The following is a 27,966-nucleotide window of genomic DNA, read 5'->3' as shown; positions in this document are numbered from 1 at the left end:
TCCGCCTCCTCGGGAACGACGACAGAAAGACAAGCCAGCTCTGTCGGAGCCATCGCAAAAAGAGCCTCCTCTGCCACCTCTTCCGCCTTATCCACATCCAAAGAGGAAATAGACTAAGATAACTCTTTCACGAAGTTCCAGAGAGGTTTAACAAAGTCAACCCGGTAGCTCAACAAGCGGCACTGGTTGACCATCCAACTCCTGAGGAGGTCCACGTGACAGTGCATTAGGGCCTCTTGAATCGAGCTCTCTACCATACGTGGACGAAAGGCCGGTGAGTCCTCTGGTCCATTGATGGTACGTCGTACGCGCATCATCATCGAGACTCGAATCTACATGGGACATGCTGTCTGTATATGGCTGTTGCTGACCCAAAACTTCTGGGTATTCGCTGGACATATCTTGTCGCACGCGAGATCTAACTGGCCAAAACAGCGCCCGAAAAGCTCGTCTGGTCCCGGGCTGATCGTCTGCTCTGGCTGGGGATGTTCTTCCTTGGCGAGAAGCGGTGGAAGGCGCAAGTGAGTCAGACGATGCATTCGACGGCGCATGACGTTCGGCAATCAAACTTTTTGAGTTCCATAGATATTGTCGTAGACTCTCTTGGCTTGCAAAAGTCTTCAAGTTGGGAGCTTGCCAGTCTTGAGTCGATTTGTTCTTCCTCCTTGAACCCCGCGTATATCGCGTTGATGACGAGACGATAAAAGGTCGGGACTCTGGGAATCATCAGTCAAAGGAGTATCATATGCATGCTACACAAACTCACGAGTCTTGTTCTGTGCATCGTCAAAAAGTGAGCGCGGAAATCCGCTTATGTGAAACTTGTCCTGTTCGTTGAACCATAATGAAATATCAGTTTGAGACAAAGTGCTTTCTAATGTTAATTTGTTCCTAGCCGGCATCCGAAAGATGCCCTGGCTAATCATCCTGTTTACGACCTCAGTAGTGAGTTCAATCTTGCCTGTGGCCTTCGTATGGCGTTCAAGGTCGCGAATGACGAACGTCACACCGTTACCTTCGAGAATCTTCCTTTTCAAAAACCTTCCGAGTTCCATCATCTCACCTGATGGCTGTGGAAGCCGGCAGCAAATTCGACCTGTTATCAAGTCAGTTCCATGCATGACAGCATCTGAACTGGTACTACCTTCGACCCTGAAGGTCCCACCCTCCTGTGCAATACATGCAGTTTTACATTCAAAATAGAATGACGAACAGACCAGCATTAGCGCCAGTTGCTTGATCCGTGTATCGTTTTGCAGCATGACTCGAACATTATTTCTCAGGGCTGACATGTCTTTGACAGCATCCAGCGCAGGTACCGAGCCGGATAATTCTGGATTGATTCGGATGAACTTTGGCGAGTACTTAATGGAGTCCGGCTGATGCGCTAAGAACTCTTCCCAGGCATTTTGGCAATCCAATGAGGTCGCCATATGATTCTTGACCAAATTTATCATGAGCTTTCCATGTGAGACGACACCCCGTTGTGCGGCCTGTATCTTCTCTGACTCTGCTCTGTGTAATTGACGGGAGAATGACGTGCCGAGGGAGACTATGAGGTCTGCATTCTCCCACTCCGGAAATAAAATTTTGCGCTCATTGTCTGCAAGTTTGACAGGGTTATTATGATACACTGCCCCATCAACATACGCCTTCTGAGATTTCTCATGGTGGTAGCTTTTGAAAAAACGAGGTGCTGCCGACGTTGCACGCGCTGCTTCCCAGATTTTCAGTTCGTGGCTTGTTCGTTCCGGGCGCTGGAAATGATACTTGGCTGTCATATGGTTGTAAATTGGCCTGTTGTAATTGGCGAGCAAGAAGGTCCGGTTTCCAGCTAATGAGGTAGCAGTAACGGCTACTTTGCAGACCTGACTTCTGTCTTCAATCCTTTGTTGTCCGCCGAATAGGAATTGACTATCGCCGAAAGCGGATGTAAGGGCCTGTTCAAGTGACTTTGTTTCGTACTTTGAATGATGGTAATTGTCAACGAGAAATCCAATCAAGGGTAAATTGCTACCCGTGCGCCGAGTGAATGCAACCTCGCATAGCTTTTCAAACTTGTCAATGCATTCTTCAACCGTCCAATTCATGGCGCCGATGCCGAGTGCAACGATACCACCAGTACTTTAACTGTCAGTAGAGATGATCGAACGCCGTGGGACTACATTACCTGGTTCCTATGATCAGATCGAAGAAAGTTTGAATCCGTATTTTAGCGCCCATAGCGTTTTCGATTTGTCTAAGAGTCTCCAACTCGACGATACCTCGAACACCCCCTCTGTACTCATTTAGCTCATCAAGTCGACATCAACAATACCCTGGAATTACACACCCATCAAGCGTCAAAATTCTCACACCGGCCGATTTTGGCTTTAGATATATTCGGCGATTCATACTTCTTGGGACCACTCCAGCTTCGATGGGACATTGGTATATTTCGAATTCGGTCTGAGAAAGCGAGGTTCCGTACATTTTGATGCAAGAAGTGCAAAGGACGTGCCCGCAGGGCAGTACGTGCTCGGGGTGTTCAATGAGACAGCATAAACATGCTGTATGACTGTTCCATAGTGCTGCAATTCCGCCTTCGTGGCCAGAGGCTTGGACGGTACGCTGATAAAAGTTTCGAAGAACAAAGTCGCGATGAATGGAAGCTGCCGCAGAGTCTTCACGATCTCCATTCCGTACTCGCGAAGTGAGATCATCCAGTAGTTCGTGTAGGAACTTGAAGATTTTATGGCGGAAATAATCGCGATAGGTCTCGAACGTGAATGTAGATCGGTATTCTCCTGCAGCGAATACTAGGCCATCTGAAGACTGATGACCCTTGGCACTGTGGCCACTCCGCACGTTGATGCAACGCTTGCCTGTATTGCCTTGTGTGAACTCGCATGGCCAATGTTGATTACATAGATTCTCCAATGCATCGTCTACATGAGTCATATAGTTTTGAAACAATTGATCGGCGTTTCCTGAGAAATTGTCAGTACTGAACACACATTAATGTGCTACCAAGAGATCTACCTTTGTTCCCATGTCTTGATGAGTCGATCATGATGCAGGAAGCAATCATGTAGCTGAGCTCATGAAGGATCTGGGGTCCGCTGAGCTTGTTACATGTCATTTCCATCAAGGTAACTGCTAGCTTCAGGATGTTACCACCAAAGTCTGGCGGAATGGGACTATTCCTAAATGAGGCCTGAACAAAATCGAAGGGCGAGTTCAGTGTCGTGGAGTAATGATTGAAGGCATCCTGAAGAAATGACTCGAGTTCTTCCACATCGAACAACATTCGAAGCTCCATTCTTGCGCAGCGCGAAGCGGTGCAAGCGGCTGATGTGCCAGAATATAGCTTTTCGATTTGTGTTTGCATGAGCTGCGGGCGGCCGTCTGATGGAATGCGAATGATCTGGCTAATCAGTCATATGTATCGACTGCCGCCAAGACTATTGGAATACCGGGTTCTGCAAATGGGGCACATGACGACGGGCATTGGTAGTAGGTACGATGACAGGTACATCATAGTTCAACAGACAAAATGTTCTTACACCCAGAATCTAGTACCTGATAATATGCGAGAGAATATGAACAAAGAGAATGAACATAACGAACAAAACTCACCTGTATCGAGCTATAATAACATAGCACGAGATGTTCGAGAGTTTCAATCATTTTGCCGCGTTCTCTCCAATATTGAGCCCATTTCATGAAAGTTTCATTCTGATTGACTGTTGGCGCAAGATCATCAAGAATGTTCTGCGTGTTAGCATTAACGTCCCAAAGTCCTGGCGCTATGTTGTGTTCCGAAGCATTGAGTGCGATGACGGCATGAGGAAGCATAGGCTGATTGGAACTTGTTTCGATTGCTGCCATCGCCCAGGTTATCAGGCGTTCAAAGACAGTCTCTACGGTTCTGCTAAATATCAGCAAGATCACTGGGTGATATATTTCTCGTACCTACCTCGGATTACGGAGGACGAAGATGATAACATCAGAAAACGTGTAAAGTAGCCGCGGGTATAGATTAGTAACGGCGAATTCTCGACTCCGCGCTCTAGGTTCATCTGCCCACTGTATTTCTCTCTCAGTGACAGCTTTGGGGGCAGGGGGTGCTTGGTCAGAAGTAGTTCTATTCTCTTCTGCGACGCGCGCTTTCCTTCGCAACGACAACCGCCGCTTCTTAGCTTTGGCACCGACAGGTTCACGCTCACCGCCCTCGAGACCTTCACAGTCCGCGAACAAGAGTGGTCCACTCGATGCGATCGTTCGAGGATCTATATACAGATGGACATCTTCAGATGTTGGGATATGAGCTCCTGGTACCCCTACGACTGGGGAAGGAAACTTTGCAGCTTTCTGGCGATACTGAGCAAAGTCAATAAGTAGTTTAATGAGGGTGCTTTTGCCAGCGCCAGTTTGGCCGACAAATGAGACCAAACTTGGCGTCCTGGCATCTCGACCAGCCTGTTCTCCTCGACTAAGAAATGCACGACTTGGTTGATTGCGGACTGGATCTGTACTGGACATAAGATCGGCGAATCTCCCATAATCCTGGAAGATTGGAGCCCCTTGATCCAGCGGTCGATCGATACCTAGGGATGTTAACTTATCCCTACACATTTTTAGGTGAGCATTGCCTCAACATACCAAACCAAGCCGTGAATTCATCTTCACGGTACATATCTTCTCGCACATTACTGTCGGTTGGAGGCAACAATGCTTTATTTATCATTTCAGCAACCTCCGGTTTTGAGCGTTCATGTGGAATCCCATTCGGATCTCGTCTGTTTCGTCTATGTGGGAGCTGTCTATCCCAGCAAGGGGAGCAAAGTATAAGCTTGCATATATTGCAGTACCATAGATCCTCATGCTGAAGCTCACAATCCTCGCAGATGTTCTCATCCTGGTTTACTGGCTCCTCTGGGATGGCCGCGCTTCCACTGGACCTGCTTTAAAGGGTCAATGTTTGGGATTGCACCTGTTGCGTTACTTACTGGTTTGCATCAGTATTGACTGTCCTGTGAGGCTCAGCGCTGTAAGACATATCGACCGGGCCGGACATGTATGGTGCTGGAGGGTGTTCATTGAGACGATGATCTTGGAAAGAATATCGCGAGGGTGAGTCAACATGATAAGAAGACTGCCGCGATGTTCCCAACGACATCTCTTCTACCGCATCAACGAATTCGTCGTCATCGCGATCGGTACCTACAGATTCCCGGCTTGGAGATTCTGTTCTAAACAGCCAATGATCAGCATGGAAGTCAAATGTCGCAGTCCCCGTACCTTTCGTATCTTCGCGGACTCCACTCTCGGTAGCCTGGCCGTGGGAGCTGGGTTTGTGGCATAATTGCCAACTCTCGACAATGTCAGCACGAGATGTGTATCGGGTGTGTGAGGACGTTTCTCATTAGTGCAGCGCAAAAACACAATCTCACGTATTTCAGTACAAAGCATCGGTACAAACCAGAACAGTATGCAGGATGCAAGAAAATGGAGGCTGAAATCATTCGCGGGGCTTGATCCAATAAGTAAGCTGAAACGGTGGGGCTGAGGCACTGCTCATGCGGGCTGCAAGCGAGTCTGTTAAGTAGAAATCGCCCCTGCTATCTGTTGGTGTCACGACACGTCCTGATCAGACGCGATGGTTAAGAAGGTGGGCTATGTCCATTGAGTATTTGGGAGAAGACAATATGTGGGAGACGATACGATGCTGAGCGTTAATTGAAAGAAGAAAATCTTCAGAGACACGATGTAGATATTGATCTATTGCTAACGAGGATATTCCATGATTATTTTTGCAATGGTAATGTCGGAGCAGAGAGTGCATGAGGCTGAAGATGGAGATGAGAGCCTGCTGACCCGGCTAAGCAAGGTTGTACTTTTTAGCAGATCCGGGACACGTGACCTCTGATGTTTCAAAAAGTCTACGCTGCTCTCAAATAAACTCTCATATGAGTGGTCCCTGACTCTTCGTTGTTCTGTATTGCAGATGAAACTGGGTGGGAGTTCTTGCATATTCTTCTGGAAATGAATATCAATCACGTGCAGGTCTAGCCTAGTCCGAGGTCCGGTTTGGCATCTCCAATTCACTTTATTGTTGTGCACTCCACAACATTGAAAGGCCCCCTCTGAACTTCTTGGCCAGTCTCTTATCAGCAGAATCTGTAAAGCACATACTGAAACTTGTCTCACCTTCCAGAACTGTCTTTCACGGGTTCAAAAAGAGTGTATTCATACCCGGCCAAAGACCAGATTTATATTCGTGACCGTGATCGACTGCGTCCTCCAAACTACTTTCTTCGGACAGTATACCATAGAAGATGACCACTTTAACAGTGTTCGCAATACTGATTTGCGCTGCCCAGCAGCGATGGCATTGGATGGCGGCACTAGTCGCTGCACTGGTAGGGGAATTGACCTACAGATATTTCAAACTGAATCAGTTCAATGGTCCATTCTTGGCAGCAATCACAGAATGGTGGCATACGCCCATTCTCATGGGATTACAGGCTGACAAGCACTACGTCAAGCTGAGCAAGCAGTACGGTGTGCCATCTATCTGTACTCCTTGACAAGACGACGTGCTGATGAAGCACCAGGTGACCTTGTCCGTATTGGACCATCACATCTGTTGACTTCATCGCCGGACTTCTGGATTCATGCCAATAACACAAAGACCGCATATGCACGATCTCCTTGGTTCTACAGGGCGATGCGATTCAACCCTGGTGAAGATACCGTTTTCAGCCAATGTGATATCGCGAAACATGATGCTCGAAGGAAGCAAATGGCTCCTGGATTTTCCGGCAAAGAAAACCTAGGTCTCGAAGTTGACATTGATGGTCATGTTCAGGAGCTCCTGCAATTGATCCAGTCCAAGTACATGTCTACGGCAGAAATATCGAAGCCTATGGATCTTGCTATGAAAGTGCAATACCTGGCTCTCGATATCATCAGTGATATAGGTCTGGGACAGAGCTTTGGCGACCTGAAGGCCGAAGCCGATAACCATGATTACATTGCATCTGGTGCCATTGGGCTAAGGATCACTTTCATGAAGATCGCACTAGGTCTTACCTCTTTCTTCGACAACTACTATGTGGCCAGTCTACTCGGCCCGTCAGAGAAAGACAAGACTGGATTTGGGAAAGTGAAGGGTGTCGCCCGTCGGATCATTGATGACAGACTGGAGAAGCCGACAGATGGCAAATCAGACATGGTGGCATCTTTCGTACGCAACGGTCTTACAGCAAGTGACCTCTTCAACGAAAGCTTTAACCAAATTCTCGCGGGAACGGACACGACATCATGCAGCATTCGTGTCATCATGCTCTACCTCATGACGAACCCGAGCATTTACGCCAAAGTTCGCGCCGAAATCGACACTGCTTGGCCCGCCTCTGAACCCGGCATTATCCCAGACTCCATCGCACGGAATCTCATCTACCTCCAAGCTGTCGTTCGAGAAGCCATGCGCATGCACCCGCCAGTTTCCGACTTGTTCACGCGTGAAGTCCCGAATGGCGGTGATACCTTCACCTTTCCTTCCGGCAAAGAAGTGTACTTCCCAGGTGGCACCAGGATCTCTTATTCCATCGCCATGCACACGGACCCGGAGCACTACGGTGCTGACGCACACGTCTTTCGGCCGGAGCGGTGGCTCACGCAGAACACTCCGCGTGAGAAGTTGGCTCGGATGCAAAAGATCAACGATCTCATCTTTGGCTATGGCAAATTCCATTGCTTGGGGCAGCGCATTGCTTTCATTGAAATCAACAAGACTATTGTTGAGCTGGTGCGGAGGTTCGATATTTCGCTCGTGGATCCGCTACAGCCTTGGAAAAGCGCATGCTATGGCGGAATATATGTACAAGGAGATATGTGGGTACAAGTGCGAGAGCGCGGTAGCTAAGTGGTGTCAACGCGATCGACCGGTTAGTTTCCAGCACAGCCTCGTCTGGTCAAGGGAACGTCGTTATTACATCTCCTATCGACCAAATTTAGCTCTTGTATCAGTCTTGCGGTCTTATACAATTAGTATCATCGAGCAAGCAAGCTCCAGGAACGACACTCAGCTGCTCTTCATCTAAAAGCGCAGCAAATAGTCACCGCGATGGCAGGGGAAGCCTGAAAGCTCATCAGACACAGTCATTGAAATGTTTAGCAGATTCCTCGTATACTTGAATAGGCACAAAGCAGACCTGCGATCTCGTGGGAGGAGGCTTTCTGTGTAGGTATAGCGCTTCATATGAGTTTAAATACCAGCCCTCTGTCACCACTCCAGTACCACCGAGCTCAGCGTCGATCATAACCCAGTCACACATACAGGGAACATAATCAAGCGAGAAACAGCCAAGATGAACACCTCAACCAACGAGAAATATACTTCAACCCATGCCCCACTCAGCGAAAAAATCCCAAGTAATGAGAGCAGCTTCTGCATAGAGTATATCGACAAAAACCCTAGTCCTCCCCCCCAAAGCCCCCCTACTCTAGCAGCACGGCTCCTCATTCTCATTATCCTCATCCCAATCGAAATTATCATGCCACGGCCCCTGCCATTTATCCTCGGGCGGATACCCATTCGGACAATGCGCGATCTGGTACGCCCAGATGTCCACCTTCTCGATGACGCACTCTGAGCCTTCCATGCCTATGCACTAGATATACACCCCTTTTGTCAGCCTGCGATTTCACGTCTCTCTCTTCCTCTCTTTCTCTCTTTCTGGTTATTTTTTTTGGTGGGAAAAGGGGTTGGGAGTGCAGAAGAGCAAAGGAAAGCAAAGAATGCCAGAAAAGGAGGAGGTTTTGATAACGTACCGTTCCGACATCGCATTCGAGTGGGAAGCCACCGCCCACTTTCAATTGGCATTCATTATTGACGCATGTCTGGGGTTGGGATGGTGTGTTAGTAGTGGTCATGCTGGTATGTGGATAGTGGATAGCAGGGGGGGCATATTTACACCGCAGAGGGCTACATGGGCCTGATGATCATTGCAGAAGGTGTCATCGGCGAGGACAAGCGCGACGGTGGAGAGAGCGAGTGTAGCGAGGATGTCGAGAGCGAAACGCATTGTTGGTGATTTTTATTTGCGTGTATCAAAAGTGTGTGAGTGTTGTGGTGGTGGTGGATGTGTATGAGCAGACAAATAAGGAAAAGATGTGCGGGCCAAACGCTTCATATACACAAGCAACCACCAAAAAAATATACCCAATAGCCCCCGCTTTGCCGTGCGGATTGGACACGGGACTAGCATTGTCACATTCTGGGTGTGAAAATGGCGCGTAGGAGGAGTGTTCGGCGTGCTGCGGATGTGCCGCTGCGTGTGTTCGGAGGTGGCTGGATGTCTTGAGCTTGGTTTCTTGTTTGATTTAGGGTGGCTGCGGAGTGGTGAGGCGTGCGTATCGTTGTCTTCTTATCTTGATATATGGAGGGCGATATGCTTCTTCTTCGTCGTTGTGGTCATATCGCAGTGACTGGAAGGATAGATGCGCCTACCTTGCGAGTGTGTCCAGAGAACTCAAAACCTTGGATAGCAAGCTCGCATCGCTATGAAACTTCTAAACACAACTTTAGTAAAGTACAGTACAGTAGTACTATCTTCAGAACAAGCCATCAATTCTGGTTGATAGTACTCTCCGTATATAAATTAGAAAACAAACGAAGCCGGTGTTCCAGTATGGGTTCAAGAATTTGAGGGTATGTTTACGAAGATATATATATACGATTGATATGCATTGCAGCTTATGTCTCTAGGATGTGGTGAGGTCTATGAGTGTGAATTACTGAAGGAAGGAGGAGGGGGTGAATTTTGGGGTCGGTAGTGTAGTGGAAGTATAAGTAGGTAAGTATTTCGAATTCCAGAGTTTTCGATATAGTAAGAGTGGAAGATTAAGCGTATTTTTTTATGTGTATAGTGGTATGGATTTGATTATATTATCTTCTTGTGAAATTGTGCAGAACGTGTATGCATCGTTTATTAGTTCTGTGGTATTACAATCAGGCGTGACGGGTACGTGCATTGTATACCAGTAATACGTCCGCGCAGAACAAACCAACTCATCAGATTAATCTATTCTGATTATTTGCATACTCCACGCAGTGCCTCTCTCCTTCCCCCTCTCTAATCCTACCAGCCATGCCCACCACGCGGAAATTCGCCCACCCACTGCGCAATCTGCGCCACCTCGGCATCAATCGCCTTCGCCGCACCGGCATTGACTCGATTCGCCGTAACCAAGTCCGACGTATGGAAGCTGCCGGGGATATACTGCACCTTGCTCACCGCATTACCCTCATACGGGCCTCCGGGCCGCAGCCGAGCACTCACGGTGGCCTCGCGCCAGGGGTCGAACTGGCCGTTGCCGTACTACAGCCTGGGCACATGCGTGGCGCGATCGCCCCAGCCGCCGGTGTATTTATTGACGGCGTCGTAGGTGCGTCCGGCCTGGAGGCCGACTACGAAGTCGCCGTCGGGGGGGAAGTAGAGGGGGCATTGGCGCTCCCAGTATGCTTTGTTGGAGAAGCGGGATACGATTGAGGGGTTGCCGTTTGGCATGCCGGACTGCCAGTAGCCGAAGGGCTGGTTGCACGTCATCCAGACCCACTGGCGGTCGACGGTGTTGGTGAGGCTACGGTCGGTGTACATGGGGTTCTGGGCGTTGTAGGTGTCGAAGCAGTCGACGTTGAGGTCGCCTTTGAAGTAGCCGAACCCTTCGCAGAAGCCCGGGAGAATGGTCTCGTTGAAGAACTTCGCGTAGCCTGCGAGGGCCTTGTCGGTTCCTACGCCTTCGGCGCCGGGGATGGGTTGGCCAGGCGTTACGTTCTCGACGGCATCGCACCAGTCGAAGAAGCCGGTCGTGCGGTAGAATTGGTTCCCTTGCCATAGCCAAGGCGCGTTTTCGAGTGCAGCTGCAAAGTCATCAAAGTGTTCGACGTCCTGTAGACCAAACATCTCTTTGAGAGCGTACTGCTCGTCATCGGTGCCGGTGTTACCGATGTTGTCGATGTGGTCGATAACTTTGGTCACGTCGGAGCTGCAGTTCTTAGGCATTCCTTCCATGACGGGTACGAAGTACTGCCAGAGATCACCAGTGATTTCGACGACGGCAGAGGAGGCGAGGTAGCTCCAGAAGGTACCAGGAGAGGTGGTTGCAGTCCATGCTGTGAGGGCACCCGAGTAGCTGCCGCCCGCGAGGACCCAGGGGACTTTGGGTGCGTTGCTACGACCATGGTTGTCAAATGGGAGGTTGGCTGTGCGTGCGAAGTGGGTGAGATCAGCGATGGAGTTCTCCAGTGTCAGGTATTGCAGATTTTTAGTGGAAAGATCAGTGAACGGAGAAGAAAATCCCCAATAACGATGCTCTAAAACGATGACTGCAGCACCAATCTTTTCTGCAAGAACACCAGTGGTACGATTTGTGGTCAAATACGAGTTATAACCAACCACATTCTGATAGAGTAGTCAGCAGGTGGCCTGAAATCCAAGTCGGCTCAGACTTACAATCTCACCAGGGGTCATAAGAATGATAGGCGAGCCAGGGCCTTTCCAGTACTGAGTAGACCAATAGTAGAACTGGGAGAAAGTGCCCAAATCAGGATTGTTGTGATCAATGTACTGCTGGAATGTCGAATTCGCAAGAGGCACGCCAGGGGCCATAGGAGGATTTGGCGGATGAAACCATTTGTTTCGGAAGTTTGGGCGCTCTCGGGAGCTATACGCAGATGCAACGTTTGCTTGCATAAGGACAGGAAGTATGAAGAAAAACACTCGTGCAACGAAGCCGAGGTAGACACTTGGGCGAGCCATGATGGCTGATTCGCGCTCTCAAGCTGGTCTCTTCTCTACAAACCTGATACTGTTTCGTAGACGAAGAGCGAAGATAAAGGATAGGAGGTATCGAGGAAGACACGGCTTTTTGTATTCCCCGTTCCTCCTTGCAGGTCGTCGGCCGTAGGACGAGTGTAACGTCGACGCCACATAGCTCAGGGATAACAATCAGACTTATAGCATCAACTCCGCGATCCCCATACGTATTCGGCCCTCCATTGGTGTTTATGATCACTAGTGCCATCATGCCGTTCACGTGGATGTACCAGACCCGAACAGGCAGGTATCTCTGATATCTCCATATCCAGTGACGAGGTGCGTCAGCGGAGATATAGTTCCTCTCTTGAACGACAAGAAATGAGTCTGAGGGGCCTCTGATGCAAGTAAGCGGGTTGTATGATAGGCTCTGGTTGAAATATTAATTGATTGCTGTACACTTCAGCCACAGTAATTATCCATTTGTTAGGATCTTTGTCGAACAATACGAAGGGAACGGCGCCGCAGCGGCACGCCGTTGAAGCTTGAGGCGTGATGCTTAATGCTTGACGCCGCTTTGTTCAGGGAGAGGAAGGTGACAAGGGGAGGCCCGCCTACCCGTCGCGATCGGGAGCTTATCTACGCTGCGGACCAACCTCTGCCCCGTGCTCACAGCCAACGAGTGACTTAGTTCTATGGTGAAGACAACAAACAGATATACATGGTTCTAGTACGCCAAATACCTAAATCCACAGTTCCTCCAAACTTTGCTTAATATTGGTCAGTATGTAGAATGTTGTTGTTTCGCGTATCGTTCTTGCCCGCAAACTTACTGCTGCGGTGGAAGCTGTGCTGTCCATGCCAGCTCATCTGCAATGCCCATGCGTAAATATTCAGATGCTTTTTTTATCAAAATAAAAAAGTCTCCTCCTAGTACAGCACGGCTGCATTGTCTGTGCCGAACCCGAAGAGTAGCTTCACAGTTGCAACGAAAAGTGTAGTTATTATGACCAACATTGCAGGCCGGCTCAAATGAATACATCATGCTGTCATTTCATTTATTCTTGTCCTAAATGTCGTATTATACCTATCGTGCCGCTTCGTGCTCTGGAAATGGTACATATCCCTCCGTCATAAGAACAACTCCTTCGCTAGTCACGTGCCATGCCCGATACGCCGTTTTACGCCAGTCGTATATGAATATGAAAAGGTTACGTAGAGTTGGTATCGTGAATATAAATAGTAGAAGAATAACGCCTCTTTCAAGAGTGAGCGACGGGTTAGCGTTCTTGGTCCTCATAATTGACCCAGCTCAATCTCGCGTCGTCGCTCCTCGCGACTCAGTGCTCTCGGGGTATCTCCATCTGATCTGGTCGCGTCTCTTCCTCGGCCTTGAACAGTCAGAGTGTCGGAACGGCCACGGTGTCCAGCTATGGCACCTGCCATGCGGTTCCATGTGCTTCGACCGGGAGATTGTATTTGTCGTTCTGGTTCATAGAGCCCGTGATGTGTGTTTGTTCGCCTTCCGTGGAGTATCTCACGACCTCCTGCCTCGTGGCTGGGATCTTCTGGCAAGCTAATATTAAATGTTGATTGCCAGGCTTCAGGCGATGGCCCTGGGTCATTTTTCATTAGAAGGCGAGCCAAGTGTTGATTGATCTGTTCCTGCTCTGTGGGTGGTATGTTCGTACCGGAATTTACTGCTGACGGGTACACATTTTTAATGTAGTTTGTGATGTAGTTTTTGTCATGGCTGTCGGCGTAGTTTGGCATGCTGGAGATTTGCTTGCGGAACCTTTGGATTTTGCGGTGCGTGGAAATCAGTAAGACACCATACAGGAGGGACGAGAATCCGGCCAGTGCGACCGTGATGATTGCCGCAGTGTTCCATATGAACCGAGTGCTCGAGGCGAAGCTCCAGAGGACAGTGAGAAGGCCAAGGGCAGAGGCTATCAAAGCAGGCCTTGATAACATTAGCGGTTGCAAGAGAGAGTATGCAGCAGGACTTACAAGAAGACTGATTCAGCTTGGAACAGCCAATTTCGGCAAGCGAAGCAAAGTAGCGCTGTAAAAGAATAGCCTGTCGTCATTATCGTGACAATCAGTATGCTAAGCACACCTTTGCTAAATCGCAACTCAGGGTCTCTCATGAATGCATTTGGTAATATCAGGTATCTGTTGATGGATATTAGTCTCCAATGCAAGAGCTATAAGCCGTGTGGAACGTACCCTCCCAAGATCATCCATGACGAAACTAGAGCGATGAGCCGCCAATACCACTGCAAAGTCCCAGTCAGCGACCGCGATTCTCTTCCTACTTGTGAGGAGCACCAAGTAGACGTACATTGATTTCGTCCCGGCCGGAATTCAAGTCTTCTAGATTCTGGTATCTTCCAGAAGATTGCGGCATTGTACGTTGATTCCACCTTCCACCTCTTCTGAAATTGCGTCTGCTTCTTTCTCCAGGAACAAGTCGCAGTTCCACAAATCGCGCACAGTCACCAAACACTCATAAGCTCCCAGAGCCTTGCTCTTTGCACAATCTTGGTCTGGTTATTTTGACGGTGTTTGGGTGAGTGATGCAATAGAAGCTATGTTCCAGGGCGAGTCGAGAGGCAGAAGATAATGCAAAACGAGTGTAATATGCGAAAACGCGAAGAACGAATGTGTCGGATGGAAGTTGGAGAGAGCGTCGCAGAGTGGAGGGGCTGAGGTAAGGCTTGGTGTTTAAAGGATGCGAAGCGCTGGAGGTCCAGCAGTGTCGCAATAGTCTTGGGAGTCTTGGACGAGGCTCAGCGCGTGAGGAACAGGCCTATGCACGTCCAATGCACTGCCGCTAACACTACAGTAATACTGTCGACGTTGAATCGGCACTTCTTGGAATGTGGAGCAGCGGTAGGGGTCGGTGCGCGGTTTCGGAGACGAAAAAGAAGAAGGATCTCTAGCGTGTTCCGACGAGTTGTGGCGGAGGTGTCGCGGAAATGTCAGTGATGAGTGATGGGTAGATGGAGAGAAGTGGTATAGACGAAGCAGGAGACGGCGAGAGGGAGAAGACAAAAGACGAGAATGAATGTTGACGAGGCAGAGAGCAGTAGTAAGAGAGACTCTCAAGAGGCAGTCCTGGTGAACGCTGATTGGAGGACATTTGGAAGAATAGAAAAAGGCAGCAAGAGAGCTGTCTTGCGGGGGCTGAGGGTTGCCGTCCAGGTAAGACCCAGCGTGTTAGTGACTCTTGGGAGACGGTTGGCGATATATCATGACTGGACTAAGCGATTGCCTAGGTAGTAAGTAGGTAGTAGACAGTAGGTATTAGTACATAGTGTTAGGAGTATTAGCTATCTACCTATCCACCTATCCATACTCTATCAATACTGGGAGACAACGCTATGCAGACGACCGTCAGCCTTAGGTGCGCACTACAGGCTACAGCACTAATCACGACGAACGACGAAAACCGCATGCCGTATTGCTTACATGCATGGTTGATGTTACCTATCTAGGTGTGCATTAGGTGCCACTTGAAATCCCTCAAAAGGCTGGATTTTTTTCGTGTCTTTGATGGGTTTGCCTATCCATGCGTACGCCTAATCAATCGTTTCAGCGTCTAGGCTTAGAAGCTTGGAAGGATCTCGACCTTCATGCTGACAGTGCAGAAACCGTGGACGCTTACCTCATTCTACTCATGACAATCTTCAATGCGCCATGTCGATATGCAGGGCTAGCAGGGCCTGGCGCACGACGAGGTATGGATGGGTAGACAGACCATTGGTAACATTCCTATTTGCAGGTCTAGTTTCGAAGGTATCCATACCAACGTCCTACTCATTGCGTGGCTGATTGTGGCTAGGTTTTTGTCGTCTTGAACCAACCGTGAACCAGTTATCACCGTAACTCATTCTCGCATCTTTGCTTCAACGTCTTGTCGTCGTTCTCCAGCACGGCCGGAATGCTTACGTCGCTACTACCGGAATATCGGCGAGATTTGCCATAGAGTCAGACAGAGTCGTTGCAGCATTGACCGGGTGGCATGATTCATAAGAGCGGAGCCAATACCTGGATGATATGGTCGTAGACCTATTTATTTCACAATATCATGTCGAAAGATCCAGACATCCAACGAGTACATGGCCTGTTCAGCCACATCTGCGACTCTTGAAGGAGGAGGCCGCACAGCACATCTGAGCAACACGATGTTTGTACCATTGCTAGACGAGGACTGCATCGCTTCATGTACGTCAGGAGCTGGCCTTCTAGAAAGTACAGGGAAGTGAGGGAAGAAAGAGCCTGATATCTAAAGAAAAAAGAAAGGCGTGCTACATTCATTTGCTTTGAGGGCATGCTGGGGAGTTTCCTGGCAGTCGGCAGCAGCAGCAAGCCCGCCCAAGTCAAGGCGTCTTGCCGGCGACACTGGGCACCCACATCAGCCGCCGGGCACCCAATCAGCCCCCGTTGCTCCCCCACGAGTTGCTGGGCGCCCGGCTTGGTCCCGCCCCCAAGTGGTTCCAAAAGTGCCACAAGTACCACTGTGCCAAAGTGCAATTCTCGCTTCCCACGTTTCTGGGTTGCTTGACGTCAAACCCTAGAGCTAGAAGTTCTCGTCTCGGCCTCATCAATCTATTCATCCAATCGCATCCTCTTCATTCCAGTAGCTTCGCTCTGTAAATCCGCTCGCAACGTGCTGCACAGATGTCAAATACACGCTATACAATTGGTCTCGGGACAGAGCTCTGCTTCGAGCGCATCGCCGGCATAGCTCAAGCTGGACGCTGCAGCTACAAAAGGTAGTATGTGAAGGCATACGAGGACCATTGCGTTCGTCGGGCTGTCCTCTGATCTCAATTGGCACCATGAAGCTTCAGTCACTCTCTGTCCTTACCTCTGCCGCTCTGGCGAGCGCGAGTTGGACCAAGAACCTCAATTACAGGTCACCTTCTGAGCATCACCCAGGGCTGGGCATAGCTATTCACAAGGTTGTCAAGCGCAATGTCCCTACTATGCCATGGAACCCGTCTCACTTGAACTTTACTCACGGTGTTGCGTCCGGCGACCCATTTCCGGACTCAGTGATCCTTTGGACTCGTGTTGGGCCAGTCCAAGACAACGACCATTCCAACCTCACTGTCAGCGGATATGTTCCGCTATACAGCCACGAGACGGAAAAATATGTCAAGGTCTCGACAGCACCTGTATGCGTTGAGTACAGGGTTTCCACCGACAAGAGCTTCGAGGACGTTGCAGACCACGGGGAAGCTTATACTAGCTCAGACGTTGACTTTACGGTCAAGGTATTCACTATGTCCGAATAACGGGTACAAGTGGGCTGATGCAAGTGAAACAGGTCGAAGCGTCGAATCTACAGCCCTTTACTACGTACTACTACCAATTTAATGTCTGCAATTCGAATGTCACCAGCCCGGTCGGCCGCACCAAGACGACACCAAACAAGGACGACCACGTCACGGACGTAAAGCTGGCAATCTATTCCTGCTCCAACTTCCGTAAGTGAGGCGAGCCATGAAGGAGAGACATATGACTTACAAGAAGCAGCTTTCGGCTTCTTCAATGCCTACGGCAATCCTGTCCGCAAGGACTCTGTTGACTATGTGGTCCATCTTGGAGACTATATCTATGAGTACGCTGAGGGTAAGCCAGAATAGCCCGGTTTCATAGCACGTTACTTACAAGTCACAGGCGAGTACGGCTATGGCTACTCCATCGGTCGCATCCCACAGCCTGATCGCCAGTTATACACCCTGCATGACTATCGCCGCCGTATTGCCAACTACCGTGAAGACCACGACCTGCTTGCGTCCCACCAACAGTTTGCTTGGATCCCTGTTTGGGACGACCATGAAGTTGCAGATAATACATATCGCGACGGCTCGTCCACGCTGAACAACACCGAACAGTCTTTTGTCATGGACGGCGGCGTATCCGTTGACCAACGCAAGATGAATGCTGTGCGTGCCTACTTTGAGTGGATGCCTATCCGCCAAGTCGACATGGATGACAACCTTCGTATTTGGCGCTCTTTTGCTATCGGTGACTTGATCGACCTGATCATGCTCGATACACGCCAGTATGACCGCTCCATCACCGATCTGTACTTCAACACAGACTATATCCATACCATCTCCAACGACGCGAGCCGCTCACTGATGGGAAGCCGTCAGGAGCACTGGTTCTACAATCAACTCACGTCGTCTGCCGAGCGTGGTGCAACGTGGCGCGTTGTTGGTAGTCAAATCGTCTTCTCACGCTTGAACGAGAGCGTGGTCTTTGGTGAAGACAGTCCACTAAACTATGACGCTTGGGACGGCTACCAATCGAATAAGAACCGTACCTTGGCGACCTTGTACGACAACAACATCGGCAACAACATCTTCCTTGCTGGTGACAGCCATGCAAGTTGGGTCAGTGACTTGACATGGCTAGAGCACGCAGATTACAATCCAGTCACCGGTTCAGGCTCCCTTGGCGTTGAGTTTGCAGGTAGCGCTGTGAGCAGTCCGTGTCCGTATGGCGCAAACATAACGATCGACCGTGCAAACAATTACACCAACACACTAGTATCAGACACCACTTCTTTACAATGGAACGACCTATACTACCGTGGCTACTACGAGCTGCACTTCACGCATGCCCAGGTTGAGGCTAGATACTTCGGTCTTCCAACCGTGGTCACCCGAAACAACTGGGAAATCCCGATCGCCAACTTCACCGTGGCCGCAGGTGACAATCGGCTGCAACGACCGGTTGGAAATGGGGTGGTGGAAAGTGGAACGATCAAGTATGGAAAGACAACGCAGACGAATTTGACGGTCGATACTGGGAACAACACATGGTTCGTCAGTCATGAAAATATGGAGGTGATTTAAAGACAGGAAATGAAATGAAATTAAATTTAAGACAGGGGTATGGAATATAGCGTGAAATGTTTTCTTTTATGCGAATACTATTTTATCACCCACAAATGCGAACACACGATGTCGATAGCCAGGACAAGACTCGACATAACGGCACTAACTAACCGTTACAGACTGAACAATAGACCGGAGCATAAGTTGGGTGAGGCCTGCTCATGCGATGCGCACATCAAGAGGATAACTACTGTTGACTTATTATCCACCTCATGATGATGTTTAATTGTTTATGTTTGTGACGATCATGTTCCTGGCTAAACGGAGGCTAGGACTGTGCCGGTCCTAGGGCAGAACCTATTTCATAGGCTGGGCCAAGGGCGTTGGGCTACCGGCGATCTGCGCTGCACGTTCTGGCCCTTGCATGCCACTATCTGGGTAATTAATATTACAGCCTGCATTTCGAACAACACACCACATCATGCCAGACACCCCATATTCAAGCTCACTCGTCCCTTACAGGCACATGCGGAGTACGAATCTAGCATACTCTGAGATCCTCGTATGGCAGGGGTCTGGCAATCGAAACAACCTTCGGCGGCTCAGCCCGATCTTTGTCATCGCCAGGTAACCTTGCATCAAGAACGAGATACTCAATCGAACTTAGTTCTCGGAGTTGACATTACCGCTACGCATTCCAGGAGAAGATGATGACGAGGGACAGATGGGTTGTCTTATAAGTATGCCCTGGACGTGCTACAAGGTAGGTCTAATCCCTCTCCTTATCGTTGGGTCTTTTTATGTGTATCCCGGTCACGCGTTTTCCTTTTACGTATACTGCCCTCAAGATGGTTTCTCATCTAGTTAGCCTTTTACTTGTCTTTACTACTCTCGCGTCAGCATGGTTGCCTCTTGAGAACGAAGACAGAGATGTCTTCACTTTCAATGCTTCACTTGTCCGGCGCGGCGACGACAGCCACAGCTCAGACTCCACTGCCGAGTGGCTTCCACCCTCTGGAAAGATTCGTGGTGTCAACGTGGGGTCTCTGTTTGTCATTGAGCCATGGATGGCTCGGACTACGTTCAACAACATGGGCTGTCGTGGTCTCAAATCCGAGTTTGACTGCGTGTCTAAGCTTGGCCAGAGCCAAGCCGACACTGTATTCCAGCATCACTGGGATACTTGGATAACTCAGGATGATATCAGGACCATGGCTGAGTATGGACTGAATACAATCCGCATATCTGTGGGGTACTGGATTTTAGAAGACATTGTTGATCGCGATTACGAATACTTCCCTCGAGGGGGCCTCCAGTACCTCGATAGAATCATGGGATGGGCTAGCGATCAGGGGCTCTACATCATCCTCGCTCTACACGCAGACGTGAGCATATACAATCGGATACAATCCGAGGTACTAGATTAGGATTATATGATTAGTCACCCCAAAAGTATAGATTAAGCTTGGAATCTACGCTAAGGGATTAAGATTACTTATATTAGATTAACTCGCTTATATAATAATTACCTAATTAGGAAGGAGATAGAGAAACCAAGAGATAAGTATATCTAAATATAGTTACTTATAGATGACTTTAAGTCAAAAACCGAGGAAATAGCTAAAATCCGAGCTTTTTTAATAGAATCACCCTCTACTAAGTTAAGTCGATTACCATATAGAACGGAAAAGTATATTATTAGCCTTACGACTTAGGCTATAAGTTAATAAGTTCTTTTTCTATCTACGACTTTAAGTAGAGTACTAGCCGAACTATTATAGGATAAAGCTTTACTTAACGAGTAGTAATTATATCGCCAGCCTCGCTAAAGGCACGTTTATACTTATAACTTAAGGCTAGGATACTTAGAACGTCAATTACTAGTTAACTTAGCTAAGGATAGTTATTCTAATAAGCTATCTAGAAGGTAATTAGCGCGTTAGCCTATTTACTATCGTAGTTAATAGAAGGTTTACGTCGCTAGTAGATAAGCTTATCCTTAATAACCTTATACTATTCTTTCTCTAGTAATTCGGAGTACTAAGAGATAAAGCTATTAATATCCATGGTAATAGAGTTGTAATATACCACTCGCGGTATTATAGATAATACTAATATCTATATAGGCTCCTTACTAGCTAACTATCTCTTATACTACTACTAATATTACTAGAAGATAGTGTAAGAATAGGGTTATTAGATAGTAGTATAGTTAGATAGAATAATAGGGTGTATTCTATTATAGAATAAATTACTACCAAACCCTTTTAGTAGGAATCTAAGAGTATATATATAAAGGGACGCCGATCTATCTAGTACGTAACTATTTACCGCCCTTTACGTTACCTTCTAACCCTATTAGCTAAGATATATATAGATCGGGTTCTACCTAAGACTAAGTCCTAATAATTATCCCTTCCCTCTAGGAAGCTACCCTTAGTAACCTAGATTATTATCTATTCCTATATCTCTATTCTAAGTCTCGTAAGACCTTAGTTATTCTCTACGCTTCGTCTTAGATACTTACTAATATTTACTAATCTAAGATTTATATAAGTGTTTTCCTAATAAACTAGATTTTATCTATCTTAATTTCTTATATAGGTAAGATTACCTAATTAGGCCTAGCGTATTATATAATATAATTAGGTAAGCCCGGGTACTACCTATATTAAAATCTTTTCTTAGAAATATTCCTTTCTTTAAAAAACTTCTTAACTCTTTATAGAGTTTTTTAGATTATTAGGTATATTACCCGATCCTTATAGATATAGATTTATATAGATTTACTATAATTTAGTATGATTTATATAATTTACTAATTTTCATACCGTCCTTAGCTAGTAATAATATAATTCGTAATAATCTATATAAATTAATAATAATTATAATATAGTTTCCCGAAATCTTAACGCTCTAAAGTAATTAGTATGGAAATAGGCGTCTTTAAATAATCCCTATCTCGTATATATTACTAATATATTAAAAGCTATTAATCTATTCTAACCTAGGCCGGGCTCTAATAATCTAGCTATATATTATTATAGTTATTACTTTCCGTTATATATTACTTATAGTAGTACTAAATCTATAATATACGGTACTTATATAACTAAGAAGCGTTATTACTTATAGATATTTAAGTAAGTTTAAAGAACTTTATATAGATTTACTTATATTAGTATAGATTACTACTAGACCTCTAGTAACCTCTACTAATAAGGAGCGTAGTACTACTAATCATAACGCCTTAGAGAAGGCTTTCTATAAGCTATATATCTAAGGTAAGGGTTACGCCTAGAAGTACGATTCTAATAAGATCTATAAGGATTTATTAGAATCTACTATAGCTATTATTACCGCGATTACTAGATAATATTATTTTTCTTAAATCATTATAGATTCTTATTAATATATATTAATCTCTATAATAGTACTAAAATCTCTACTACTTTAGACTTCTTTCTATATACTAGTAATATTAAAATTCCTAGAAAAGGTTCTAGTAAAAAGGCTAAGGTTCCTTCCTCGCGCGTACTAAAGAGCTATAAATTTAGGGAAGATAGCTCTAATCTAGAAGTTTCTATACTAAAGGTATATAGTTCTATACCGATCGTTAAATCTTTTTCCTAATTTATATAATTCTTAGCGTACCCACGCCGGTCCGTCTCTATTAGGACTTAGCCTTAGATAGGACCCGACCTACACGTACCTTAGCTAATAGGGTTAGAAGGTGATGTGAAGGGCGGTAAATAGTCACGTACTAGATAGATCGGCGTCCCTTTATATATATACTCTCGGATTTCTACTAAAAGGGTTCGGTAGTAATTCGTTCTATAATAGAATACACCCTATTATTCTATCTAACTATACTACTATCTAATAACCCTATTCTTATATTCGAATTACTCCCTATATAGTACTATAGTTAAGATAGTCTAACTAGAACCGAGAAGGTCGATACGATCTACTATAGGGATAAGTAACACTATATTAAATAATAGGGATCCTCTATAATCGGTATTAATCCTAGCCATTTCTAACCGAGAAGTAGAAATATTAGACTAAATCACGGAGCTTTTAGACGAAGAAATAGTAGATACACCGAGTAACTTCTAATAATATAAAGCCGGATAATAAGTCGTGGCGGAGCCACGTAAGGTATTATAATAAACCATTACCGAACTTTAGAAATACGTCGCGAATTAGGCTCAAGAGATTTAAACCCTTAAAGAATAGGTAGAACGCGCGAAACTCCTCATAAAGAGACGAGAACTTAAGGAGTCTCTTAAAGAACTACGCCGAATAATAGTAGATGGACGACTTTCTATACTAATTCAGGTAGAATTAGTTTACCTACCATTAGAGTTGCGATAATCCACCGTATACCTAGCCGCTTCGTTACCGATTTACTCTACTCCTTCCCTAGATATACTAAAACCTAAAGACCCGACTATATTTATAGGGAAGAACCAAAAGGAGTAGAAAGACTAGAAGAGAGACTACGAAAAGTACTTCCTCGATAACCCTCTACTCTTTTCTACTAAAGTATAACGTATTTCGTTCGGAGAACGATACCTAGGCTTATAATCCCGCGATTAATAGGATAGATAGAAGGAAGTACAGCCACTATCTACGATAACCTAGGAATATTTAGCTATATTTATACTAAACACTCTCGGAACGGATGGAGAACGTGAAAGAAAGGCACTATCTAAGTTAAGAAGCGTGGTATAACGACCGAACTAGACACCTACTTAACTACTATAATACCTCTAAAACCTATAGAATAATATCCCTACGCTATAGAAAAATATTCGTATATTCTAGTTTCACGAAGTACTACTTCTATTAATCCGCAAAAGACTAGGAATAGTATTATTAAGTTTTAACTATCTACATAAATTAGAGGAGAAAGCTAATAAACACTACCGCATCCTTAAGGAACGCGGCTCTCTAGGTAAAACCGACGAACCCTATACGGGTTAGAAATAAGGTCGATCGAATACATTCGATTAAGAGTAACCTTACTACGATTAGCGCTAGAAAAGCGTAAATCGAGGTAGAAACGCGTTAAGAGGATACTAAAATAATTAAGGCGGTACTTCTTAACATAGAAAAGGATAAGGTATAGACTTAAATATAACACCTATCGTAAAATAGTAGGATTATAGCGTACTTCGTTACTATAAGTATAGAGAAATAGAATATATTTCGCCTAACTATAAGAATCCGAAAAAAGAATAGGCTAGTACACGAGACCTAACCGCGTTCTTAGCTAAATTATATATACTTAGAAGGAGCCGTAGCGCCTTCCGGCGAGTAAAGACCTAATATTACTAAAAGTATCGTTACCTATAGTAAATAGTAATAAAACTATATAGGCCCTCGTGGACACTAGTATAGAAGATTACTATATTTCGTCGATTCTTATAAAGGAGTATAGATTATCGTACGATCTCGGTAAAGTTAGCTAAACTATTATAGTTAATAGATATAAAGTTAGAACTTTAGGTAAAGCTATAACGAATTACGGAGTTCATGACTTAAAGATAATAAAATAGTAGATATCTAATAAATTTATCGTGGCTAATATTAGCTAATAGAATATAATTCTAGGGATACCTTAGCTTAGACGCCTAAACCCTATCCTTAATTTTTAGAAGAAGATATTAACGTTCCGATAATACCGTGGTAAATTATACTAGTAAGTCGTAACTATTAGTAAGGAGGCATAGAACCTCGCCGTGCGGACCTAATCGTCGCTAATCTATCTTATATCCTTATTAATTATTAATAAAGACGAGAACGATAGTAATAATCGGGGCGAAGACACGCTACCCGATATATATTCGTAGTATACGGATATGTTTTCGGTAGGAGATGCGTTACTTCTCCCTAATTACGGGCCGTATAAGCTAAAGATTAAGCTCGAAGAGGGAGTAGACGTCTCTTATAGTCTACTTTACCCACTTTCGAGACTAGAACTCGAAGTTCTTCGTAAATATATTAAAGAATACCTTAAAAGAGGCTAGATATGTTATAGTATATTATCGGCCGGCGTATCTATTCTCTTCGTAAAGAAGAAAGACGGAAGTTTACGTCTATGCGTCGACTATCAGGTACTAAATATAGTAACTAAGAAGAATCATCACCTATTACCGCTAGTTAATAAATCTTTAGACTAATTAATAAAGGTAAAGTACTTTACGAAGCTAGATTTACGAGATATATATTACTAGCTTCGAATTCGTCGCGGAGATAAGTAGAAAACCGCATTTCGGACTAGATATAGTTATTTTAAGTATACTATTATACTATTCGGGCTAATAAATGCGCTAGGAGCGTTCTAAGGATATATTAATACTATACTCGTAGGATTACTTAACGTGATTTACGTAGTTTATCTCGATAATATACTAATTTACTCCGATAGTATATAGGATTATAAAGAATACGTGAAATTAGTACTAAATTATCTAAGGTAGTATAAACTCTACGTAAAATTATCTAAATACGAGTTTCACTAATAAGAAGTTAGATTTCTCGGCTTTATTATAATATATAGCGGCCTAAAAATAGAGCCGGAGCGTGTAAAGACTATTATAGAATAGCTAGAACCTACTACTATACGTTAAATTAGAACGTTTATAGGTTTCGTAAACTATTATCGTAAATTCATTATAGGCTTCTTATAAATTACGGCGCCGCTTAATAAACTTATAGAGAATAGCGGTAAAATCCCTATAGGTGGGCGAGTATAGCGTAAAGCTAAGTCGGTCGAGATATAGTTAACGCCGGAAGCGTAAGATGCGTTCCGATTATTAAAGAATTACTTTATAACTACGCCGATTCTTAGGTATTTCGATCCTAAGAAGTATATTCGGGTCGAAACTAACGCGTTAGAATTCGTAATTACTAGAATTATTAGTTAACCGTATAAAGATACGAAAGATAAGGTATAATAGTACCCGGTCGCCTTCTTTTCCTATAAAATGGCGGATATAGAGACGCGTTATAATACGTATGACTAGGAACTACTTATAATTATTAAGAGTTTTAAGTAATAGTAATATTATTTAGAAGGCTCCGTATATTAGATCGAATTATTATTAGATTACGTAAATCTACGTTACTTTATGTTAACTAAGGTTCTTAATTACTAATAAGTACGTTAGGCTAAGTAGATATTAATATTTAACTTTAAAATCTTATATAAAGCTAGAAGAGAGAATAAAGCTAATCCTCTATCGCGGCGTAAAGATTATAAGAAATCGTTATAGAATGATGTAGATAGTCGGTGTAATTTAGACTATACTATACTTTAGATACTATAAGACTAGTTATCTAATAGAATACTAGAAGCTAGGATACTTTCGGCGATTCTCCGCGGGAATTAGAGCGGGTATTAAGTAATCTAAATAAATATCTAAGAAACTAAGAAAACCCTTAAAGACTTAATTAAATCTACCTAGAATTCCGATATATTAGTAAAGAAAGTCATAAGTATAAAAGGAAGCGCTATAGATCCGCCGTGGTTATTAAGGTAGAAACGACGATTAGACGCGATCTACTTCTAAGGCCGACTCTACGTGCTAGAAGGCGGCTTATAAATTAATATTTTAAGGAAATAGTATAATTACGCGTTAGTAGGGTACTTTAGCGTTATAAGGACGGTTAATTTAATCCGAAGGACGTACGACTAGCCGGGTCTTTATAAATATATAAAAGACTACGTAAAAACGTGTAACGTTTACCAGTATACGAAAGTATATAGATACTTACTATATAGTAAATTAAGGCTATTACCTATGCTAAAGGAGGCATAGAAGGAATTATCCATGGATTTTATTATAGATCTGCCCCTAAGTAAGTATTCTAGGTATATTTATAATAGTTTACTTATAGTTCTAGATAGATTTATAAAGATATTATACTACATCCCTATAAGGAAGATAATCTAAGTACCGGATCTTATAGATATACTACTCCGTGACGTAGTTCGGCTCTATAGTATACTAAATGGTATAGTTTCGGATAGAGGTCCGTAGATAACATCTAAATTTTAGAAGGATTTCTACTATACGCTGGGAATTAAGTAGAAACTTAGTACTACGTTCCATCTATAAATAGATAGATAGACGGAGCGGTAGAACTAGATAGTCGAGGCGTATTTACGCGTATATTATAACTATAAGTAGAATAACTAGGTAAGGTTAGTCTATATTGCGGAATTCGCGTATAATAATAGCCGACATGCGTTAACCGACGTAAGTCTATTTAAAGTAAACTTCGGTTAGAACCATAATATATAGTTCTTAGGGACTTAGTTTAAAGTAGAACGACCTAACGTTAAAGTAATAGAAATTACTATAGAACTATTCTAAACGTAAAGAAGCGTTATAAAGTTACTATAAGATACTACGGATTATAGTAAATCGCACTATAATAAGGGTAGAAAACCTATAATCTTTAATATTAGGGATAAAGTTTTACTAAATAGTAAGAATATTCATAGTATTAGGCCAAAGAAGAAGCTTAACTATATAATAATAGGTCTATATAAGATTACTTATATAATTAATAACCAGACGTACGAGTTATAACTTCCTCCTACGTTAAAGATATATAATATATTCCATATTATACTTCTCGAGCTATTTCATGCCTTATTATTACTAGATTATTCCGAATAGATACTATATAAAGTAGTTACGTAGAAGGTATAGATATCTACGAAGTTAAGTAGATACTTAGCTAGTAACGCGCTAAAGATAGTATATAGCTATATAAGATTTATTAGAAAGGATATAATCCTAATAAAGATACTTAGAAACCTATAATAAACATTAGTAAAGTAGCAATATTAGTATATAAGCAGCAATTAGTAAAGGAAGCCGCGGAATCGCAGAGAATTATACTAAAGTACAGCGATTTAACGTTTTTTAGTATAGTTTAGCGCCGAGGACAGCCGCCTAAAAGGAAGAAGGTAAAAGAGATATAGATCTTTAAAACATTCTAAGGAATTAAGGAACTTCCTTAGAAAGTTCGAACTTAGAACTTTAAAAAATTTAACTAAAAAAGAGACTTAGAAAAATAATTTACTAAGAGAAATAGACATCGAAAATCGGTGCCGATTAGTATAGATCGGTATAGATTACTAAAGAGATTAAAGAAGTTATTATTAAAGAAAGATAAAATTAAGAAAGCTAAAAGAAAATATAAAGATCTATATAGATCTATATAAACTCGTACTAATCTATCTAGAAGAAGTAAGATCGCTTTAAAATTAAAACCGA

The 27,966-nt window shown here is 44.4% G+C and overlaps 7 protein-coding genes across 7 annotated transcripts; 4 read left to right on the top strand and 3 right to left on the bottom strand.

Moving 5' to 3' along the window:
* Positions 1 to 40: 40 nt before the first annotated feature.
* Positions 41 to 5,488, bottom strand: EJ05DRAFT_49848 (uncharacterized protein). Its single transcript, XM_033746688.1, has 11 exons — positions 5,284 to 5,488; positions 4,992 to 5,234; positions 4,645 to 4,946; positions 3,959 to 4,589; positions 3,619 to 3,910; positions 3,022 to 3,406; positions 2,333 to 2,969; positions 2,171 to 2,278; positions 1,145 to 2,124; positions 767 to 1,096; positions 41 to 716 (listed from the first exon to the last, which is right to left on the bottom strand). Exons 1-11 carry the CDS (start codon positions 5,343 to 5,345, stop codon positions 157 to 159), a joined length of 4,530 nt encoding a protein of 1,509 aa, XP_033599434.1. The 5' UTR covers positions 5,346 to 5,488; the 3' UTR covers positions 41 to 156.
* A 616-nt stretch (positions 5,489 to 6,104) lies between these two features.
* On the top strand, positions 6,105 to 8,267 carry EJ05DRAFT_539075 (cytochrome protein). Its single transcript, XM_033749495.1, has 2 exons — positions 6,105 to 6,546; positions 6,600 to 8,267. The coding sequence occupies exons 1-2, from the start codon at positions 6,321 to 6,323 to the stop codon at positions 7,910 to 7,912; spliced, it is 1,539 nt and encodes a 512-aa protein (XP_033599433.1). The 5' UTR covers positions 6,105 to 6,320; the 3' UTR covers positions 7,913 to 8,267.
* On the top strand, positions 8,026 to 9,083 carry EJ05DRAFT_517368 (uncharacterized protein; the record flags this gene model as incomplete). The annotated part of the gene is made up of 3 exons (XM_033748678.1): positions 8,026 to 8,603; positions 8,752 to 8,926; positions 8,971 to 9,083. Exons 1-3 carry the CDS (start codon positions 8,358 to 8,360, stop codon positions 9,081 to 9,083), a joined length of 534 nt encoding a protein of 177 aa, XP_033599432.1. The 5' UTR covers positions 8,026 to 8,357.
* Positions 9,084 to 10,130: 1,047 nt separating this feature from the next.
* Positions 10,131 to 11,660, bottom strand: EJ05DRAFT_493465 (putative serine peptidase; the record flags this gene model as incomplete). The annotated part of the gene is made up of 3 exons (XM_033746121.1): positions 10,131 to 10,355; positions 10,386 to 11,453; positions 11,505 to 11,660. 3 exons carry the CDS (start codon positions 11,658 to 11,660, stop codon positions 10,131 to 10,133), a joined length of 1,449 nt encoding a protein of 482 aa, XP_033599431.1.
* Positions 11,661 to 13,103: 1,443 nt separating this feature from the next.
* EJ05DRAFT_501524 (uncharacterized protein) lies at positions 13,104 to 14,217 on the bottom strand (the record flags this gene model as incomplete). Its single annotated transcript, XM_033747125.1, has 4 exons — positions 13,104 to 13,770; positions 13,818 to 13,982; positions 14,037 to 14,086; positions 14,152 to 14,217. 4 exons carry the CDS (start codon positions 14,215 to 14,217, stop codon positions 13,104 to 13,106), a joined length of 948 nt encoding a protein of 315 aa, XP_033599430.1.
* A 2,299-nt stretch (positions 14,218 to 16,516) lies between these two features.
* EJ05DRAFT_49807 (phosphodiesterase/alkaline phosphatase D precursor) lies at positions 16,517 to 18,763 on the top strand. Its single transcript, XM_033746629.1, has 4 exons — positions 16,517 to 17,092; positions 17,146 to 17,305; positions 17,355 to 17,450; positions 17,499 to 18,763. Exons 1-4 carry the CDS (start codon positions 16,655 to 16,657, stop codon positions 18,683 to 18,685), a joined length of 1,881 nt encoding a protein of 626 aa, XP_033599429.1. The 5' UTR covers positions 16,517 to 16,654; the 3' UTR covers positions 18,686 to 18,763.
* A 752-nt stretch (positions 18,764 to 19,515) lies between these two features.
* EJ05DRAFT_501522 (glycoside hydrolase) lies at positions 19,516 to 20,094 on the top strand (the record flags this gene model as incomplete). The annotated part of the gene is made up of 1 exon (XM_033747124.1): positions 19,516 to 20,094. The coding sequence occupies one exon, from the start codon at positions 19,516 to 19,518 to the stop codon at positions 20,092 to 20,094; it is 579 nt and encodes a 192-aa protein (XP_033599428.1).
* Positions 20,095 to 27,966: the final 7,872 nt, after the last annotated feature.

Source organism: Pseudovirgaria hyperparasitica, assembly GCF_010093815.1.
Source record: "Pseudovirgaria hyperparasitica strain CBS 121739 unplaced genomic scaffold EJ05scaffold_10, whole genome shotgun sequence".
Lineage (NCBI taxonomy): Eukaryota > Fungi > Ascomycota > Dothideomycetes > Acrospermales > Acrospermaceae > Pseudovirgaria > Pseudovirgaria hyperparasitica.
Note: the sequence above shows the minus strand (reverse complement) of the source record. Positions and strands in the feature narration are given on the sequence as shown.

What these genes read in the sequence shown, in the direction of transcription:
- EJ05DRAFT_49848 (XM_033746688.1), bottom strand. Translation starts at nt 5,345, where the DNA reads ATGCCACAAACCCAGCTCCCACGGCCAGGCTACCGAGAGTGGAGTCCG. An exon ending in AGTCCGCGAAGATACGAAAG is followed by an intron (nt 5,235 to 5,283) that starts GTACGGGGACTG and finishes TTGGCTGTTTAG; the next exon opens with AACAGAATCTCCAAGCCGGG. An exon ending in ATCAAGACATGGGAACAAAG is followed by an intron (nt 2,970 to 3,021) that starts GTAGATCTCTTG and finishes ACAATTTCTCAG; the next exon opens with GAAACGCCGATCAATTGTTT.
- EJ05DRAFT_539075 (XM_033749495.1), top strand. Translation starts at nt 6,321, where the DNA reads ATGACCACTTTAACAGTGTTCGCAATACTGATTTGCGCTGCCCAGCAG. An exon ending in CAAGCTGAGCAAGCAGTACG is followed by an intron (nt 6,547 to 6,599) that starts GTGTGCCATCTA and finishes ATGAAGCACCAG; the next exon opens with GTGACCTTGTCCGTATTGGA.
- EJ05DRAFT_49807 (XM_033746629.1), top strand. Translation starts at nt 16,655, where the DNA reads ATGAAGCTTCAGTCACTCTCTGTCCTTACCTCTGCCGCTCTGGCGAGC. An exon ending in CTATTCCTGCTCCAACTTCC is followed by an intron (nt 17,306 to 17,354) that starts GTAAGTGAGGCG and finishes TACAAGAAGCAG; the next exon opens with CTTTCGGCTTCTTCAATGCC. An exon ending in TATCTATGAGTACGCTGAGG is followed by an intron (nt 17,451 to 17,498) that starts GTAAGCCAGAAT and finishes TACAAGTCACAG; the next exon opens with GCGAGTACGGCTATGGCTAC.